This window comes from Jaculus jaculus, chromosome 13 (genome assembly GCF_020740685.1).
Source record: "Jaculus jaculus isolate mJacJac1 chromosome 13, mJacJac1.mat.Y.cur, whole genome shotgun sequence".
Taxonomy (NCBI): Eukaryota; Metazoa; Chordata; class Mammalia; order Rodentia; family Dipodidae; genus Jaculus; species Jaculus jaculus.
Window position 1 is genome coordinate 26,138,298 of NC_059114.1, and position 20,034 is coordinate 26,158,331.

General features: G+C 51.7%; 1 protein-coding gene across 3 annotated transcripts; it reads right to left on the reverse strand.

Moving 5' to 3' along the window:
• Nucleotides 1-2,238: 2,238 nt before the first annotated feature.
• On the reverse strand, nt 2,239-18,418 carry Sdsl (serine dehydratase like). 3 transcript variants are annotated; one of them, XM_045132813.1, is made up of 9 exons: nt 18,349-18,368; nt 15,785-15,882; nt 13,264-13,458; nt 13,060-13,099; nt 11,628-11,767; nt 10,556-10,644; nt 9,515-9,742; nt 3,646-3,770; nt 2,239-2,699 (listed from the first exon to the last, which is right to left on the reverse strand). In XM_045132813.1, the coding sequence occupies exons 3-9, from the start codon at nt 13,447-13,449 to the stop codon at nt 2,497-2,499; spliced, it is 1,011 nt and encodes a 336-aa protein (XP_044988748.1). In that variant the 5' UTR covers nt 13,450-13,458; nt 15,785-15,882; nt 18,349-18,368; the 3' UTR covers nt 2,239-2,496. The 3 variants fall into 3 exon arrangements, with proteins under 3 accessions (XP_044988748.1, XP_044988750.1, XP_044988749.1); XM_045132815.1 differs by lacking the exon at nt 18,349-18,368 and adding an exon at nt 15,472-15,527 and having other exon boundaries at nt 15,785-15,857; XM_045132814.1 differs by lacking the exon at nt 15,785-15,882 and having other exon boundaries at nt 18,349-18,418.
• Between the last annotated feature and the right edge of the window lie 1,616 nt (nt 18,419-20,034).

Consider the following 20,034-nt stretch of genomic DNA (forward strand, 5'->3'; position numbering starts at 1 on the left):
AAGCTGACAGAAATCCTTGGCTTGCACAGAAAGGGAGTCTGGCCTGCAGAAATCAACAGCCCAAGGCTAAGGATGTAGTTCAGTGGTTGATCATGTGCCTAGCATGTGTGAGCGCCCCCTACAGGTGAGCCAGGCCATGATGGCAGGTATGGGGCTTTTGCCCTGCTTGGCTTGGGTCTTGACCAGGCTCACACTGTGGAAGAGCTGGTACCTGTGACCTTGTATCCCATACCCCCACCTCGCTCCTGCTTGGCACCAGCTCTGGAGTGCAAGCAGCCCCTCTCTTTGCCAAGGCTTGAAGGTGGGAGCAAGGGACTAGATGAAGCTGGCCCCTGGTGGCCGAGGTGGAGAGGCAGCCTGGTGAGCGAGGCCAGGGCGGCCGTAGAAAGCCATGGTGATGCCCCGGCCGGGTGCATCTCGGTAGGTACACACACACACACACACACACACACACACACACACACACTCGTCCAGTTAGTTCACAGTGGCCCCATATGCAGCCCTGAGAAAATGCTCTCCAACCTCTACCTCCCCTCAAATCCCATTCCTCCCCTGATAACTCCCAGAAGCCAAGCAATATGTCTGCCAGATGAGCTCGGCCCTATCAGGGCAAGTCCTAACAAGTGTCACGGTGGCCACAACATCCAGGTTTCCTTGTCACTTGAATCCTTGCTCTCAAATACCTTGGGCGTCAACCAGAGTCTGGGCCCAGCTCTGTGCGTTATCATGGTGGCCAACAGCCTTGTGGACTCCTTATCTGTAGCTCTGGAGATCAAGTGAGGAGCAAACAACAGCTGACGTGCTTCCCACGAGGACGGCCAGCCATGCCCGGCCGAGGCAGGGCAGCCTGAGAGGCTGAGCACCTGCTTCCTCAGCGACAGAAGAGAGGGAGGAACCTTGCCAGCTGAGGCTTCAGGGAGGCGCCTGCTGGGCTGGCCTTTGAAGGAAGGGGAGGGAGTGTCCACTCAGAGCCTTGTAAGCTAATTGGTGGGCATGGAGCCCGCTTCAAGTCTGGTTGTATCCAGCTCCGGGACTCAGGGCATTGGCAGGAGACTAGTCCCAGGGATTCGTAAGTGTTGCCCCAAGGAAACAGGTGGACAAGGGAGCTCTTGGTGACTGTCAGACATGCCTGGGGTTCAAGAGCAAATGCCATGCAGGCAGCTGTGGCATCTGCTCTCAGATCATGCCCTTGAGAAATAAGATAGTGCCCGATGGAGGGAGCTTGGCAAAGGAAGGCAAGTATGGTACATATATACATCCTATATCCCAGAGGCCCGGAGAGGGAGCGCTCTTGCCCCAGTCACACAGCTCACATGAAACGGAGCTGGGTCTTACCCTCAGCTGTGACACCTCCCCCTGACCTTTGGGTCCTGGTAAGGCTGTGAGGGGTCAGATCTGGTATTCCACAGCCACCTTTGGGACCTCAGCACCCCTAGCCAAGGAGAATAAGGAGGACCCCCAGGGGGCATAGCTCACCTGTCTTGAGCCACCGTCCCCATAGGAGACACTCTGCTGCCCCCTTGTGGCTCTAAAAGAGTCTATGTTCCATCCTGTTTCCCAGGAGAGATTTCCCCTGACGTGAGGTACTTGATTCTATAGGATACTCCCTGTGACTCTGAGGTGTACCCAGACCCACCTGTGGGTTCCTATTCCCTTCCCCAAGAGCAGCCACAGCAGCTCCCAAGCCACATAGAATAGTCTCTGGGCCGAAGAGATGGCTTAGCAGTTAAGGCACTTGCCTGCAAAGCCTAAGGATCCGGGTTCAGTTCTCCAGTACCCAAGTAAGCCAGATGCACAAGGTGGCACACGCATCTGGAGTTCATTCGCAGTGGCTAGATGCCTTGGCACGCCCATTCTCTCTTTATCTGCCCCCTCTCTCAAATAAATAGAATATTAGACTAGAGTCTGTACCACAAAGGCCATATCCTGCTGTGTGCCCTTGGACAAGTGGCATCACCTGTCACCTTCCTGCTCCACAGTGGTCTGATCCCTCTCTGAAACAAATGACACAATGGCACTCCCCTAAGTGTAGAAGGTCCTTGGAAAAGTAACAAGTATTTAAACACAAGATGGAGTCCCCCAACATCCACCCGGAGGTGACAAAGTCTCCTCCTCCATGACCTGGTCCTGCGACAAGGAAGGCTCTGTTAGGAGCTGGTCATGGGTGGTCTGTCAGTTTCTTCCCCAGATATGTTATTAAGGCTTGTAGCAGCAGTCCCCAGCACACCACACCCACACTGTGACTTGCAGCCACTTTATCACAGAGGCAGCTTTAAGATCAGAGTATACCTGCTATGTGCACATGGGTGTGGAAAGACAGGACCCTGGGAGTCACAACCTCAGCTCAGAGGGGCTTATTGGCTGGGCTGCAAGGAACCCACTGGAGCAATCCAGGAGGGCTTTCTGAGGGAGGAGGCCCATGATGAAATACAGGGCAATTGGAGCAGAGGCCTCTTGGCTGGCCATGCAGGTGTCTGTGAGCATCTTGGGAGTCTCTCAGCTGCCTTGGCTCTGGTACAGCTGGGTTTTCAGATCCTGAAGCTGTTGGCTATCAATGTTGTTCCCTCCACACACGATGACCACAACAGAAGACAGGGCTGGGCCCAAGCGGCCCTCAGCCTGGAGCCTCCCCAGTAGGCCCGAGTAGACAGCAGCCAGCGCCGCCCCACAAGCAGGCTCTACCAGCATGCGCTCATCATCTACCGGGAGGAAGAAGGAGGGAGAGGAGCAGTCAGTGACCAGCAGGCCCCATTCTGCAGATTCATCCATCACAGGTCTGACTCTCTCCACACATCAGCCTGCTCATCTCTTTTCATCTATTCCCTCCTCCATCAGTCAACTGTCCATCCATCAGTGCAGACATCAGTCAGTATGGTTCATCCATCCTTCTTTCCATCCATCCTTCTTTCCATCCATCCATGAGTCATTCATCCATCCTCTATCTGTCATCTGATTAACTGTTCATCCATCAATCTGCCAATCAATGTGTCCATCCATCCTCCATCCACCCACCCATCCATCCTCCATCTACTCATCCATCCATCCATCCACCCCACCCATCCATCCTTTCTTCCACATGCCCATCCATCCATCCACCCATTTCTCTGCCCTGAGCTGTCATGGCCCTATCTCTCCCCTCCCGCTGGTGCTCTTCTAGACATCTCCAACCTTTCCCACTCACTCATCCACTTATCCACTTAGTCAACACAGGTTACTTGAGTGCCCACTCCATGCCAGTCTCTGTGCTGGGAAGACCTCAGTGACAGAGGCACACCGCCCGCCCTCATGGGGCTCACACCCAAGTGGTAGATGAGAATGAGGCAGCTGTGGATGGAGGGCTGGGTGCATCAGACGTCCCCAGCCAGCTGGGTGGTGGGAGACAAGGACGGCTTCCTGTTGCCACAATAGGTGATCTGCTCTCATCACCCAGGGGAAGTATGGGAGAGTGAGGCCAGGATGGACAGCTAGAGGGAAGAGGAGCTGGTGCAGATGTCCAGGGGCTGCAGGCAGCGGGCCTCTCCACCACCTCCACCTGCTCAGCATGCCCCCATTGCATGTCCTCTACCCACCCAGTGCTGGGCACCAAGGAGAGTGAGCCCACTGCTACCAGAGGACCGGGGACTCACAGGGTCTCCGCACACTCACCCAGAAAGCTCTGCACTGCACGCACGGCCTCCTGGTCCTCCACCACCTCGGAGAGGATCCTGCACTCTTGTGCACACTCCAGGGCCCGCGCGGCCACTGTCTTGGCACCCAGGCTTTTGGCCACACTGCAGAATGGGGCAACAGGACAGTGAGAGCATGGGCCCAGGGAAGCGCGGGGCGTCGGTCTCTTCCCCTGCACTGCTCCAGCCCTGTTGACCCCGGGCCACCCACACACCGCGCTGGGCTGGGCCCAATCGCGAAGCACAGACATGCTCAGAATCTGTGTGTCCCGTGAGTGACTGACTGACAGGTGTGCATCGGTCCCCTGACACTGTAGCCTCTGGCCATGACTGTCCTTGTACTGACCCCAGAAAGCCCAGCTCAGAAGGAGCTGTCTTTGTCCTATTCACTGAGGCCCGTGCATCACGTCTCTGCTATAGCTGCAGTTGATGAGGGTGCGCAGTGGGTAACACGTACGGATGGTCTTTTAATCCTTGAGTGAAAAATGTATTGAGCTCAATTTCACAAGTGAAGAGTGTAAGGCTCAGACAGGTTAACTAACTATACCAGAGGCGCACAGCTGGACTGTAGCAGAAGATGAATTCTCACCCGGACAGCCAGCCTCCGGAGGTTATGACCTTAGCACTGAGGTCCCCCACCCAACCTGCTGTAAGCTGGACTATCGATTTCAAGCCCAGAGATGCCTCTGTGGACCTTTGCCTCCCAAGAGCCCAGACTACCGGGCCTGGAGCGAGCATGTCTGCTCTCCAGTCTTGGCTCTGTGGAAAGTCACTTGACCTCTCCACGCCTTGGCTTCATTATCTGAAAAATATTCATGGGTTGGGATGTGGCTCAGTGGGTGGAATGCCCTTGTAAGGTGCACAAGGCCCTCGCTGTGAACCCCAGCACCACATGAAACCAGGCGTGGCTGCAAACCTGGCACTCTGGAGGTGGAGGATCCGGAATTCAAGGCCATCCTCAACTACACAGCATGTTAGAGACCCTATCTCAAAAATAAAATAAAAATGAAGGGCTGGAGAGATGAATTAGTGGTTAAGGTACTTGCCTGGGAAGCCTAAGGACCTGGGTTTGATTCCTCAGAACTCATGTAAAGCCAGATGCACAAGATGGCACATGTATATGGATTTCATTTACAGTGACTAAAGGCCCTGGCATACCCATTTTCTCCCTCTCCCTCTCTCCCCCTCCCCCCCTCTCTCTCAGATAAAATATGTAAAAACAGAATAAATAAAAATGAAGATGGTGAGGCTGTGGAGGGGACTGAGTTGAGGTGTGTGAAGTGGATCAGAGCGGGACTCTCGATGAGTTCTGCGGCGGTTCCGCGTCAGCTGTGGTGACGGGGAGCAGAGGAATGGGAAAGTCCACAGGGAAGCGGAGGAGCCGGACGTGAGCCGGGCACAGTGCACGCCTGCGATCCCAGCACTCCCGAGGTGGAGGGAGCAGAATAAGAAGTTCAAGGCTGGGCTGGAGAGATGGCTGTGCATTTAAGGCGCTCGCCTGTGAAGCCTGAGGATCCAGGTTCAATTCCCCAGCAGTCACATAAACCAGATGCACAAGGGGGCGCATGCGTCTGGAGTTCATTTGCAGTGTCTGGAGGCCCTGGTGCACCCATTGTCTCTATATATCAGCCTCTTCCTCCCCCATCAAATAAACCTTTTTAAATTTTATTAAAAAAATAAGTTCAAGCTGGGCTTGAAGGCACATGTCTTTAATCCCAGCATTCAGGAGGCAGAGGTAGGAGGATCACCATGAGTTCAAGACCACCCTGAAACTATATAGTGAATTCCAGGTCAGCCTGGACTACAGCGAGACCCTCCCTTTAAAAACAAAAACACAGCCGGGCATGGTGGGGCACGCCTTTAATCCCAGCACTCGGGAGGCAAAGGTAGGAGGATCGCCATGAGTTCAAGGCCACCCTGAGACTCCATAGTGAATTCCACTTCAGCCTGGGCTAGAGTGAAACCCTAACTCAAAAGAACCAACCAAACAAGCAAGCAAAATATAAAGAAAAGCAAAAACAAACAAACAAACAAAAAGTTCAAGTTCATCCTCAGTAACATAGTGAGTTTGAGATCAGCCTGGGCTATATCAGACCCTGTCAAGAAGGAAGGAAGAAAGGAAGGAGGAGGGGGGAGAAGAGGGGAAAGGGAAAGGAGGGGAGGGAAGGGGAGGGGAGGGGAGGGAAAGGGAGGGAAGAAGGAAGGGAGGGAGGGAGGGACGGAGGGAAAGAAGGAAGGAAGGAAGAAAAGGGAGGGAGGAAAGCTATATTGGCTGTCAACGACTTCACCCCAAGAACAATGAAAACATATGTCCCTCCAGTCATAATGGCCACAGAGAAGAAAGACCCCAACACCCACAAGCTGAGGCGCAGAGAAGCAGAACTGGTCCTGACCACGTGATGACGTGGTCCAGTGCTCAGCTACGCAGAGGACTACACTCCGAATGCACGACGCCATGGGCGAGTCAAGCAAGGGTGACGCTGAGAGGGAGAGAGACATAGAAGACTGCACACGGGAGCCGGGCGTGGTGTGCACGCTTTTAATCCCAGCACTCGGGAGGCAGAGGTAGGAGGATTGCCATGAGTTCAAGGCCACCCTGAGAGTGCACAGTGAATTCCAGGTCAGCCTGGGCTGGAGCAAGATCCTACCTTGAAAAACAAAAAACAAAACAAAACAAAAAAAAGACTGCACACTGATTCTAGCCATGAAAGCATATAGCAGGATAGGTTCATGGAGACAGAAAGGAAGGGAGCAATTTCCTGAGGCCAGAGGGATGAGGGATGAGGGCCTTGGGAGGTGATGGCTATGGGCCAGGAGGTTTCTTTGGAGGCTGGGGAGAGGGCTTAGTGGTTAGGGCACTTGCCCACAAAGCCTAAAGACCCAGGTTCAATTCCCCAGTACCCATGTAAGTCAGATGCACAAGGTGGTGCACGTGTCACAATAAATAAATATATTTTTGTTGTTGTTTTGTTTTGTTTTTCAAGGTAGAGTCTCACTCTAGCCCAGGCTGACCTGGAATTCACTATGAAGTCTCAGGGTGGCCTCAAACTCATGGCGATCCTCCTACCTCTGCCTCCTGAGTGCTGGGATTAAAAGCGTGCCCCACAACACCTGGCAATATATATATATATTTAAAAGAGGTTTCTTTGGGCAGAGTGACAATGTTTTAAATGTTCTAAGTGATACCCCCAAAACCACTGATATGTAGTTTGAGTAGGTGAATTGTGTGGCTCATTCAGCACATCTGAATGAAGATAATGTCCCTCCTCCCAAAAAAGTGGCCACAAAGCTGGCCCAGAGGACAGGAAGGAATGTCACCCCCACATCTGGAGGTAATGATTTTGTAGGAGTGAGGACAAGGACAGGAAGGGCCTAAGTTCCAGAAGTAAAATAGATGGATGCCCCCCCAACACACCAAAGCAAAGAAGGTCTCAGGTGGCTCCCACATGTCCCAGCTGAGTGGAGAGTGGTAACCTTTACGGAAGTGAAACCCCTGTCTGTGCACCATTCTAGGCTTGGAGGTGACAACCACGACCTCAGAGCTGAAGCACCAGGAGCTGAAGCCAGGGCTCCTGTGCCCACACTCCCAGCCAGTGCCACAAACACAGACAGGGTGCCCTAAGGGTCAGAAAGGCGAAGGTAGAAGGACCACCATGAGTTCAAGGCCAGCATGAGCTGATATAGTGACCAGGTCGTTCTGGGCTAGAGTGAGCTCCTACTTCAAAACAATAAACAAAAAAAAAAAAAAAAAAAAAAAGGAAGAAGAAGAAGAGGGGAAGGAAGGAAGGGAGAAAGAGAGAGAGCGAGAGATAAAGTCAGAGACCTTACTTGGAAATAGTCTTTGTAGGTGTAATTAAGGTGATGTCCTATTGAATTAAGGACTTTGAATCCAGTGACTGCTGTTTTTCAGTGCTGGGGACTCAGGATCTTATACATGCGAGGCAGACACTTTTACCAGTGAGCTGCAACCCAGCCCTATGACTGGTGTCATTGTAAGGAGAGGAGGGGACACCAGAGACACAGAGAAGAAGGCCACATGAAGAGAGAGGCAGAGAGCGGCGGCAGCACTGTGCTGTGCCAAGCCCAGCAACAGCAAGGGTGCCAGCCGCTACCAAAGGTGGGAAGAAAAGGAATGCGTCTTCCAGAGCCCACAGAACAAACCAGGACCTGGCACCTTGACCTTGGTCCTGTAGCTCCCAGGAGGTGGGAGAATAATGTCCTGTTGTTTTAAGCCACTCAGTTTGCAGTTTGCATAAACTCTTAAGGCTGCCCCAGGAAGCTAATCCAGTATCTATGGTGATGTGTAAGGATGAAGGATGAAGGATGCTGGCCCAAAGACTGGACCATTCTATCAGGGCGTATAGAAGGCTATCAGGGTTGAATTAAAGTCAGTTAGGAAGCCAGTCGGGTGACTCAGTGGCAGAGCATTTGCATAGCATTGTGGGACCCTGAGTTCCATCTCCAGCACCACAAAATAAATAAAAATTAATAAAACAAAGACAAAATATTAGCCGGGCATGGTGGCGCACGCTTTTAATTCCAGCACTTGGGAGGCAGAGGTAAGAGGATCACCGTGAGTTCGAGGCCACCCTGAGACTTCATAGTGAATTCCAGGTCAGCCTGAGCTAGTGAGGCTCTACCTTGAAAAGCCAAATAATAATAATAATAATAAAAGAAAAATTAGTAGTATCAGTTACAAAATGCAATGAAGAAAAGCTTTCTCATGTTACAGGAGAAGCAAAGCAACGTTCATGGTACAATATGAATCCCAACTTTCTAAGAATATTTGGTCTGGTGAGAGCTGAGGAGATGGCTCAGATGGTTAATGATGCTTGCTTACAAAATCTGCTGGCCCAGGCTCAATTCCCCAGTACCCATGTAAAACTAGATGTAGAAAGTGGGACACGCATTTGGAATTCGTTTGCAGTGGCAAAATAACTTTTTTTTTAAGTAGTGTTTCACTCTAGCCTAGGCTGATCTGGAATTCACTATGCAGTCTCAGGGTGACCTTGAACTCATGGACATCCTCCTACCTCTGCCTCCCAAGAGCCCACCACACCCAACTTAAAGAAATAAAAACGTTTTTTATAAAGGATGACTTTTAAATGAAGCAGCAGTCTTCATCTACTTTTCCTTCTCTTTCTTTCATTTCTTTTTTTCTTTTTTAAATTTATTTATTTGAGAGATAGAGAGAGATACAGAAATAGGCAGGTAGAGAGAGAGAATGGGCGTGCCAGGGCTTCCAGCCCCTGCAAATAAACGCCAGATGTGTGCTCCCCCTTGTCCATCTGGCTTATGTGGGTCCTGGGGAGTAGAACCTGTCCTTTGGCTTTGCAGGCAAGCGCCTTAACTGCTAAGCCATCTCTCCAGCCCCGCCCCCTTTTTAGGGAGAGCATGAGAGAGAGGAGATAGAGAATTGGCGCCCAAGGGCCTCAGCCACTGCAATCCAACTCCAGATGCTTGCGCCACCTAGTGGGCATGTGTGACCTTGTGCTTGCCTCACCTTTGAGCATCTGGCTAACATGGGATCTGGAGAGTCAAACATAGGACCTTAGGCTTTGCAGGCAAGTGCCTTAACCACTAAGCCATCTTTCCAGCCCTCTGTTTTGTTTTCTGAGACAAGGTCTCACTCTGTAGCCCAGACTAGCCTCTAACTCTCCATCCTCCTGCCTCAGCCTCTTGAGTGCCAGGATGACAGGTGAACATTGCCATACACCTCCAACTTGGATCTTCACTACAGTGGTTGGAACTTAAGGGATGAGGAGAGCTTTGGGATGCCCCACCCCCACTTGGCTGAGACAAGAAGACCTCTCCTCTAAGTTCCCCATCAGATCCCCACCCCATCCCACCTGGTGATGTCTGGTAGTGTGACCAGGTCGCCGGCCTCCATGGCTGCATTGAAACTGTGTGCCCCACGGGTTTCCATGGCGATGATGGGCACATTCTGCCAGCCCACTTCCACCAGGCCAGATGCCACTCCAGCCAGGAGCCCTCCGCCCCCCACTGCCAGCACCACAGCACCTGGCGGAGTCCGCAGCGACGCCTTCAGCTCCCGCACCAGGCTGGCGTGGCCTTCCCTGAGGGGTGGAGGAGCAGATGAGGGGGCGCCCTGGAAGGGTGTCCCCTCCCCTCCACAGTAAAGGGAAGGGGACTATTCAGCAGGGGACCCATGGTTTGCATCCATTTTCTTCATTCACTCATTCATCTATTCCTTCATTCATTCTCCCCACCTATCGACTTCCCGGCCACTTTCTTTTTTTTTAACTTTTTTTTTTCCCCCAAGGTAAGGCCTCACTCTAGCTCACGCTGACCTGGAATTCACTAGAGTCTCAGGCTGGCCTCAAACTCACAGTGATCCTCCTGCCTCTGCTTCCCAAGTGCTGGGATTAAAGGCATGCGGCACCACGCCCAGCCCTAGCCACTTTCTTAAACATCTCTCATTCAATATTCCACAAGTTTGGGAACAGGCAGCATTTGCATGTGTGGGGAAACAGGGACCCACCTAGTACTTGGAATTGAGGTGCTGGAATTTGGAGCCTGTCTCTGCCACTAACTAGCTATGCGCGGTTTTTTGGGGGGCAGGGTTGTTGTTGTTTTGTTTTACCTGTGAGATGGGTTAACATGTACCCAGCTCCAGGGCTTTGTGGGAGATAAGCAGACAGATCGTGCAGACAGAGCCTGGCCCCACAGTACATGTACAGTAAAGAGGATCTCATACTATGGTCTCTATTTTACAGATGGGGAAGCTGAGGCACAGGCTGGGCACAAACCACTCAATCTCCAAGTGGCAGAAGTGAGGTTTCAAAGCTGCTTCTCCTCAGTTTCCCCTTCTGACCAGTGGAAAGACCCTGACTCCATAAAGGCCCCAGAAGCGCAGCCAACTGCCTTACCATATCAGGGGATGGTCAAATGGAGAAACGTACACCCAGCCGTCCCTCGTGGCCAGATCTCGTGCCCGCACATTGGCCTCATCCCAAACCTGTAGAGAAACAGAGGCGCTTGGGAGACCCAGGAGCTGACCCCACAGAGGTTGAAGCCAGGGTCCCCTACTCAGCTGGGGCACTCCACAGGGACAAACACCCCTGTGTGAGGCCAGCAGCCTCCTGGGTTGAGGTCTGGGTGGACAAAGAGTGCCATGTGCCTCCCCAATCCTGAAGGGTTTCTGGGTAACAGCCAGCCAGCAAGAAGCAAGGTAGATGGATAAGTGAGTGGTGAATGGGTACTTAGATGGCTGGATGGATTGGCGGATAAGTGGTGCATGGATGGATGGATAGTGGACAAGTGGACGGATGAGTGGAGGGTATATGGACAGATGGGTGGGTGATTGAGTGGATAGGTGGACAGATGGATGGATGGACACTGGGTAGTGGATGATTGATAGAACAAAGGAAAGAAGCAAGAGGGAGGAAGGGAGGGAGGAAGGGGTGGAGGGAGGGAGGAAACTGTACAGCAAGGTGACTAGAGACAGCTCGGAGCAACATGGTCCGCCCTGTGGTTTCAGCCTGTTCTCAAGTGTCCCCAGTGATGACAGTTCCTCCTCTCCCCAGGGACAGAAGTGCCATGTCTGTCTCTGCCACTTTGGTAATAGAGTGAACCAGAGACATCGTCACCCAGTGGCTTCTTTCACCCTGGGATCTCAGAAGGAGAAACAACACGGCCATCAGCCACCCTCATACTTCATCATATCTGATGGCAAGCATTTAAGTCACTGGTACCAAGTGTTGGTAAGGATGAGGGGGGACAGAGAGTGCCTTATTTCTCTTGGACCTCACATAAGTGTCTTCTCAGGGTGGGGAGGAAGCTTGGGAGGTCCAGACTCACTCCCATGTCATTGCTGTGCCCTCCTGAGACAATACCAAAGACCCATCGTGACCACTGTTCGCCCAAAGGACAAGGAGCTAAGTACCTTGGGGCGGGGCGGGGCGGGGCGGGGTAAGAGGGTCCCTTCCTCCTGGCCCTTACCTTCCCACTCAGCTGGACCTCAGCCCCTTCCCCCTGTAGCCTCCTCACCACCTGCAGGGGGGTGGTCTCTGGGAGCACAATGGTGGCAGGAATGGCCAGCTTCCGGGCAGAGTAGGCAGCAGCGATGCCCGCATTACCCCCTGGAGTCGTGGAAAGGGATGACATGGCAGGGCTCACATGGCTCTTCATATACCTACCATCGCCCTTTAAGACTCTCTGGTGTGCTCATTTTTTGGCTTGGCACCTCTCCTGAATTTTCAAGTCCCTGCTCTGGTGAGGCCCCCCCACTAGGCCGTGCTAATCTAACACGGGGTGTGGCCCCCACCCTTCTCCCTACTCCCCCCTGCCTTTCGCATGGCAGAGCTGCCTATACTTTCTTTTCCTCTTCCCTGAATAAATGTTGTAATTTCATAATTAATAAAGGGTGGGGCTGCAGAGATGGCTTAGCAGTTAAGGCGCTTGCCTGCAAAGCCAAAGGGTCTAGGTTCAGTTCCCCAGGGCCCAGAGGCACAAGATGGCACATGCATGTGAAATTCATTTGCAGTGGCTGGAGGCCCTGGCGTGCCCATTCTCTCTCTATATATATCTGCCTCTTTCTTTCTCTCTCTCAAATAAATACATGAAAAAAATTTTAAACGTTTCACTGGTCTATACATCCCACTACAGGCTCCTCCCTCTGGTGCCCATGATTTATGGAGCCAGTCAGAGAACTCAACTTCCTGGCCATGACTGCGTCAGTGGGGAGTCCTGAATGAGAAGAAAGAGGAAAGAAAAAACATGAGGGGCCGAAGAGATGGCTCAGTCCAGTACAGCACTTGTCACCCAAGCATGATGACTTGAGGAGGACTTCCCCAACACCAGGAGGGTGTGGCAGCCCACTTGTAATCCCCGCACTTGGGGGGTTGGGAGCAGGAGGACCCCAGCGCTCACTGGATAGCTGGTCCAGCCAAACCGGTGAGCTCTGGACTCAGTGAGAAACCCTGTTTCAATAAATCAGACAGAGAGGAAGATTGAGAAGGACTGACTCAATGTGGACCTCGGCATGTCCATCCACACCTGCACACGTGTGCCCACACATAGGGTATGCACATACACGTGCATGCACGCATAGATACCAAACACACCCTTGTGCAAGAGAGACAGACAGAAATGCAGAGATGACCTGTTGGAACCAGCCATGCCTAAACGTAACTTCTCCCAAGAATGTTCAGCACTTGGAGCCAGTAGCTTGAACCTCTTTGAGCCGTGTCATCTGTGACTGCCACAGATGGAAGAGGCCTAGAAAAGACAGACGAAGTGCCCCCGACACTGACTTATATAAGGCTGGAGCTTTAAGAGGAAGCTGAGCCCTGGATATCAACTGCTGCTTCGCCATCCCCTGCTGTCCTGCCGCCCGCCCGAATCCCCAGTGGCACAGAGGAGGCGGGGTCACCTGACGAGCACACCAGCCGTGTACATCCCTTCTTGGCCATCTGGGGAGAGAAGCAATGGAGTTGGCCAAAGCAAACAGAAGTCAAGGAGACCTGTGTGAGAATCACCCGGTGCCCCTCCCCCACCCGCCACCCCTTGTGCTCCATCCTGCCCACAGCCCTTCTCCACCCTGTACAACCTCCCCCACCTGCCCACGCGCCCTTACCTCCTGGCAGAAATGCCCAATACCCCGGATCTTAAAGGAGCCAGCTGGCTGCACATTCTCACACTTGAGGAAGACCCGCAGGCCTGCCACTCGGGACAGCGCCCAGCTCTCCAGCAGAGGCGTGACAGTGTGGAAATGCTTGCCCTGGACACTCTCCACCGCAATGGCCTCTGTTCCCGTGGCCATAAGGACAGCCTGGAGGGGGACATGAGGGTCACAGCCCAAGTCATCCAATCGAGACCCCTTGGCCAGATAGAGAAGTCCCCGGGTCCCACTTAGCTTCAGCACCCAGACCCCACTGACTGCCAAGTCATGAGGTCCAGGCAAGTATCAACCCCACTCTGGGCCTCAGTTTCCCCATCTGAACAAGGACCATTGAACTGCACGCCCTTTACTTTGTACCTGTGGCTGCCCTCAGTGCTGGGGAAGCAGAAATTCATCATTTGTCTTTTCATATAAAACAACACAGGCTGTGGATATGGCTCAGCAGTTAAAGGCACTTGCTTGAAAAGCCTGCTGGCCTAGGTTTGATTCAGTACCCACATGAAGTCACAGGCACAAAATGGCACATGCGTCTAGAGTTTGTTTGCAACAACGAGAGGCTTTAAAGGCCTAAACACTCCTCTTTCTTTCTCTCTCTCTCACTCACTTGCTGTCTCTCATAAATAAATAAAAACTGTTTAAGAAAATAACACTTGAAAAAAAAGTTAAGAGGGCTGGAAAGATGACTCAGCGATTAAGACACTTGCCTACAGAGCCTAACAACCTGAGTTCAATTCCCCAGTACCCACATAAAGCCAGACGCACAAAGTGGTGTATGTGTCTGGAATTCATTTGCAATGGCTAGAGCCTGGCACACCCATTCTTTGTCTATCTTTGTATACACACACACACACACACACACACACACATACACACACATATACATAGTAACACTTATCAAGCACATGCCAGAGGGTCCCATGCCCCTTCCTACATCTTGTTATCTTTCTCTTTATCCATTTTGTCTCTTCTTCCTGGTTCTCATTATTATAACTATGTCAGCATGTGCCTCTTAAAGCAAATAAGGTAGGGCTGGAGAGATTGCTCAGCAGTTAAGGCATTTGCTTGCAAAGCCTAATGGCCTGGGTTTGATTCCCCAAGATCACATAAAACCAGATGCACAAAGTGGTGCATGCATCTGGGGTTCATTTGCACTGTCAAGACACCCTGGAATACCTATTCTATTTCTCTCAAAAATAAAAAAAAAAAAATACGGGGCTGGAGAGATGGTTCTGTAGTTAAAACACTTGCCCACAAAACTTACCGATCCAGGTTCAGTTCCCCAGTACCCACATAAGGCCAGATGCACTAAGTGGCTCATGCATCTGGAGTTTGCTTGCAGCAGCTAGAGGCCCTGGAAGGCCTATTCTCTCTGTTTCTCTGCTTGCAAGTAAATAACTATAATAAATAAATAAAATTTTAAAAATAACTAAAAGAAAAGAAGCCTTTTGCTGTTGTTGCTCACGAGACAGTCTCATGTAGTCCAGGCCTGCCTGGAACACACCATCCTGCCGCCGCTTCTAGAGTGGTAAGGCTGACAGACATATGCAGCCACTCCAGCACAGAGATGAATTCCTGTTCGTTTGCATGTGCGTGTGTGTGTGTGTGTGTGTTCCTGTGTGTGAAGGTTCAAGTGTGTGTGTGTGTGTGTGTGTATGCACGCGCCCGCGTATGAAGGCTGGGGGCTGACTTCGGGTGCCTTCCTCAGTGACTCTGCACCTTATTCTCCGAGGCACAGTCTCTCTGAACCTACAGCTCACCAACTCAGCTAGACTAGCTAACCAGTTGGCCCCGGGGATCCGCCTGTGTCCACTCCGCTGGCACTGAGACTGGAGGCACTCACAGCCACGGGGGAGGGTGAGAAGAGGAAGGGGAATAGATGAAGAAGGACTTCTCAACACTTGGAAGGTGGAGGTAGGAGGATCAGGAGTTCAACTCATCCTCAGCTATATAGTGAACTGCAGACCAGATCCTGTCTCAAGATAATTAAATAAATAAATACAAATGAGAGGGCTGGAGAGACGGCTCAGTGGTTAAAGGTATTTGCTTGCAAAGTTTAACAGGCTGAGTTTGATGCCCCAGTACCTATGTAAAGCCAGATACACAAAGTAGCCCATGTGTCTGGAGTTCCTTTCCAGTGACAAGAGATCTCACCCATACACTTACTTTCTCTCGCTCTCACTCTTGCTCTTGCTCTCTTCTCCTGTCTCATCCTCACCTCTCTTTGAAAAAAAAAAAAAAAAATCTTAAGAAAAGTAGGGTGTGGTGGCACACACCATTGATCCCAGTATTCGGGAGGCAGAGGTAGGAGGTTTGCCCTGAGTTTGAGGCCACGCTGAGACTCCATAGTGAATTCCAGGTCAGCCTGGACCAGAGCGAGACCCTACCTCAAACACCCCCCCCCCAAAAAAAAGAAAGGAAAAGAAATGATGAAGGAGTAATAGGACAGAATGTACGAGGCAGGTATGGTGACGCTCACCTGTTATCGAAGCAGCCAGAAGGATCAAGTAAGTTCTAGGCCAGCCTAGGGCACGTAGTGAGTTGGAGGCCAACCTCAGCTACGTCAGGAAATTTTGTCTCAAACAAAATAGAACAAAGCAAAACTAAACTAAACAAAAGGAAGAAAAATGGCTCCTTTTTTCCTTTAATACAGGGAGGTACCCCCACAGTTCCAGCACTGACCACCAGAGAGCGCGCGTCGCACTCTATCCCACCTGCCCACCCTTACGTCGTGGCGGGGGTTCAAAGAGAACTGGGAGCATCCGGTCCCATCATCTGACCCTCAGCCTTGTTAGGATGGTCCTGGGAGTCCCCCAGGCAGGGCAAAGACGGGTCAACAACTACCACTGAGGGCATCTCCTGCTGGGGAAAAGAGGCTTGTGGCTGCTCACTAATCCCCCAATCTAGCATGGTCCACCCTGAACCCCATCGGAGTCCAGCAGTCCCAGAGTGTGAGTTTAGGGCACGCCACAGACCAAAACCAGCTTTCACTGCCTTGGCTAGGCCATCCAGGCGTCTCAGCCTCCCTTCTGTGGAACAGGGACAAACACAGACCCCCAACTCGCGGGCCACGGTCCAGATTCATGAGTGGAGCTCTTTTCACTTGTCGACTCCCTGTGATATGCCTGGCTGAGCTCTGAACGGGTTGCCTCGCTGGGCCCTTTTAATGCGGGCATGTCATGTTATTGTGGCACGTTCCCAGAAGGTACAGACTGTGGACTAGGTGTCAGCAGTCAGACATCTACCTCGACCCTGACTTACAACTGCATGAGGAACTCTGCATTCAACAAACAACTGTGTAAACAAACAACATCAAAATAAAATGGGGCTGGAGAGATGGCTTTGCAGTTAAGGTGTTTGCCTGTGAAGCCTAAAGACCCAGGGTCGATTCCCCAGTACCCACATGAACCAGATGCCCAAGGTAGTACATACATCTGGAGTTCGTTTGCAGTGAGTAGAGGTCCTGGCATGCCCATTCTCTCCCTCTCTCTCTCTCTCTCATAATACATATATACATATATGTACATGTATATATGTATCTCAAATTTATAAAAATTCAAAAGTAATGGTGAAAACTGTTAGGTGGTTAAACATATATAGAGTCTTAAGAACAAAGGGATCCTCTTTAGGTCTAGAGGTCAGGAAAGGCCTCCTGGGGAGGTGATCATGAAAAACAAGACCTGGGGCTAGAGAGATGGTTTGGCGGTTAAGGAACTTGCCTGCAAAGCCAAAGGACCCAGGTTCAATTCCCCAGGACCCACATAAGCCAGATGCACAAGGTGGCGAATGTATCTGGAGTTCATTTGCAGGGCTGGAGACCCTGGCACACACATTCTCTCTCTCTCTCTCTCTTGCTCTCTCTCTCTCAAATAAAATATTTTTTAAAACTTGAAAAGAAAAAACCCACCAAGACCCGAAAGATGAGGGCAAACTAACCACGCCTTGGAGCGGACCTTATGCAGCAGACGGTTCTTTTTTTTTTTTTTAATTTTATTTATTTATTTGAGAGCGACAGACACAGAGAGAAAGACAGATAGAGGGAGAGAGAGAGAATGGGCGCGCCAGGGCCTCCAGCCTCTGCAAACGAACTCCAGACGCGTGCGCCCCCTTGTGCATCTGGCTAACGTGGGACCTGGGGAACCGAGCCTCGAACCGGGTCCTTAGGCTTCACAGGCAAGCGCTTAACCGCTACGCCATCTCTCCAGCCCAGGACGGTTCTTATGAGGACTAAGTTTAGCCACAGAGGGAAGGCACTGGCTGTGCCTGACATGGTGTGATAAGAGCAGATAGTTGTATAGGACTTTCTGGGCGCCGGGCACCATGCCAAGTACCTTTGTTATTATCTCATAGAACGTTCACAGTAACTGAGATAAATCCTGTTATTAACTCCATTTTGCACCCTGTGTGGCCCGAAGAAGTTGACATCCAAGGTCACACAGCTGAAAATGCAACCCAAAATTCAAACCCTGGCCATGTGTGTCTGTGGTCTCACTGTCAATTGTCCTTAGGAGCCAAAAGCTCACAGCTCTGTCCAGGCCTCTCGGGCCCTGTTAGTGACAGATGAATGGGCCAGATCCAAGGGACTCACGGCTCTCCCCAGTGCAGCGGCCTCGAGGGCTGAGCAGAAGCCTGCATCTTCCTCACCATGGGCAAGGCTGTGGGAGGACAGGCCTGGGCAAAGGTCCCAGTCATGCAGCCTTGGTCTTCTCTCTTCCTTCTGGGTCTCAGGCGTCATCCCAGATTGTGTAAGGACCTCCTACCCTGACCACTTCTGATTCCTGGGACTTTTCCCCGGGGTCACCTGGCTGACATGTTGCAGCTCAAGGCTGAGAAGCCAGGCTGGCCATGGGCTGGCAGAACACTCTGCCCAGGTGCTCTGGCCAGCAAGCCTTCTCAGCACCCCAGGATCCCCAGTGCCCACCTTCTCCTGTGGGCTACCCCGAGCTGAAGTCATGCTCCTGGGCGGCGTGACCACTCTCATGCCCACACATTGCCCATTCGCTGCCCAGAACTCTCCCCAGCCACTGCCATACATCCCCTTACCCTGGAGGATCAGGCCCCAGTGCAGCCAGCGGGACAGCAAATCAACTTCCGCCTCTGGCCTTGGCACCTCCTCCTGCGTTAAAGGGACAGCTCCCAAATCCCAGTAAGGATCCAGGACCAAAGGGGACAAAACTGACTCCAACTACCTATGGCTCCTATGTGTCCAGGTCCCATCTGGCACATGGGGAAACTGAGGCTCAGAGAGGGGAAACTCACACAGTCGTGGGTGTCCAGCTATCAAGGGGCAGAAACACCCACCGACCATGCTGACAATTTTTTTCCACATACACCATCAAGAAAGGCCTCCACGAGGTTCCAGGGCTGTCCTGGGTGCTAGGGTCTCCTGGACCACAGCTGGGGTGGGCACAGGTGTAAGACAAGAAGCCAAAAACAGACAGCCATGATCCTGACTCAGGGGAAAGGCTGGGCCCCAGGGATCACATCTTCATGATGGTCACAGCCAAATAGGAACCCAGCCGTTGTTTACTGTTCAAATGAGCGATGGTTCACTCCCTCGTGTAGTCAATAAATAAATATTTACTGGACACCTACTATGTGCCAAGCCCTAGAACCTTTAACCTCAAACAAGATAGCATGTTCCCTGGCCTCACCCCAGCCCTCAGGGACATGGAAGAGTACCTGTGGTGTGTCAGAGGTGGGTAACAGGGGGACAATGGGGGTGGCAGGGGGTCGAGGCAGGTGCCAAAGTGCAGAGAGAGGGAAAGTGGATTGAAAGCCACGGTAATTTCCAGGAGTGCAGAAGTATTTTAAAAGACCCCATGGAGCCAGCAGGGAGTGGGCAGAGGCCAGAGTCCCCAGAGCCATCTGTACCGACTGGGGCTTTGTCTCTTACTGGGGCATTCGGAAGCCATGGAATGTATCAGGCAGGGAAGGACAACACGATCAGGTTCCCATCTTCTCTTCGTCCCCATCTCATTGAGTGAAGCTGAGTCACTTGAGCTTTACCTCAGCCTCTGTGCGTGTGAAATGAAAGCAGGGGCTGGAGAGAGATTGCTCAGTAGTTATAGGTATTTGCTTGCAGCCGGGCGTGGTGGTGCGCACCTTCAATCCCAGCACTCAGGAAGCAGAGGTAGGATTGCCATGAGTTTGAGGCCACCCTGAGAATACACAGTGAATTCCAGGTCAACCTGAGCTAGAGTGAGACCCTACCTCAAAAAAAAAAAAAAAAAAAAAAAAAAAAGAAAGAAAGAAAGAAAAGAAAAGAAAAGCAAAGAAAGAAAAGAAAAGGGGTATTTGCTTACAAAACCTGCCAGCCCAGTTTCTGTTCCCAGTACCCACATAAAGCCAGATGCCCAAAGTGGCACATGTATCTGGACATTGTTTACAGCAGCAAAGGCCCTGGTAAAACCATATTCATTCTCTCTCTCTCTCTCTCTCTCTCCCTTTTTCCCTCTCTCTCTCTCTCTCTCTCTCTGTCTGTCTCCCTCTCTCTTTATCTTGCTTCCCTTGCAAATAAATAAAATTATTTTTTTTTAATTTTTATTTATTTATTTATTTGAGAGTGACAGACACAGAGAGAAAGACAGATAGAGGGAGAGAGAGAGAATAGGCGCGCCAGGGCTTCCAGCCTCTGCAAACGAACTCCAGACGCGTGCGCCCCCTTGTGCATCTGGCTAACGTGGGACCTGGGGAACCGAGCCTCGAACCAGGGTCCTTAGGCTTCAC

Excerpts from the sequence above, each read along its gene's own strand:
- Sdsl (XM_045132814.1), bottom strand. The coding sequence starts at position 13,449 with ATGGCCACGGGAACAGAGGCCATTGCGGTGGAGAGTGTCCAGGGCAAG. Across the intron at positions 3,771-9,514 it reads ACACTACCAGACATCACCAG|TGTGGCCAAAAGCCTGGGTG; the intron begins GTGGGATGGGGT and ends CCCATTCTGCAG. Across the intron at positions 2,700-3,645 it reads TGCAGTGCAGAGCTTTCTGG|ATGATGAGCGCATGCTGGTA; the intron begins GTGAGTGTGCGG and ends TCCTCCCGGTAG.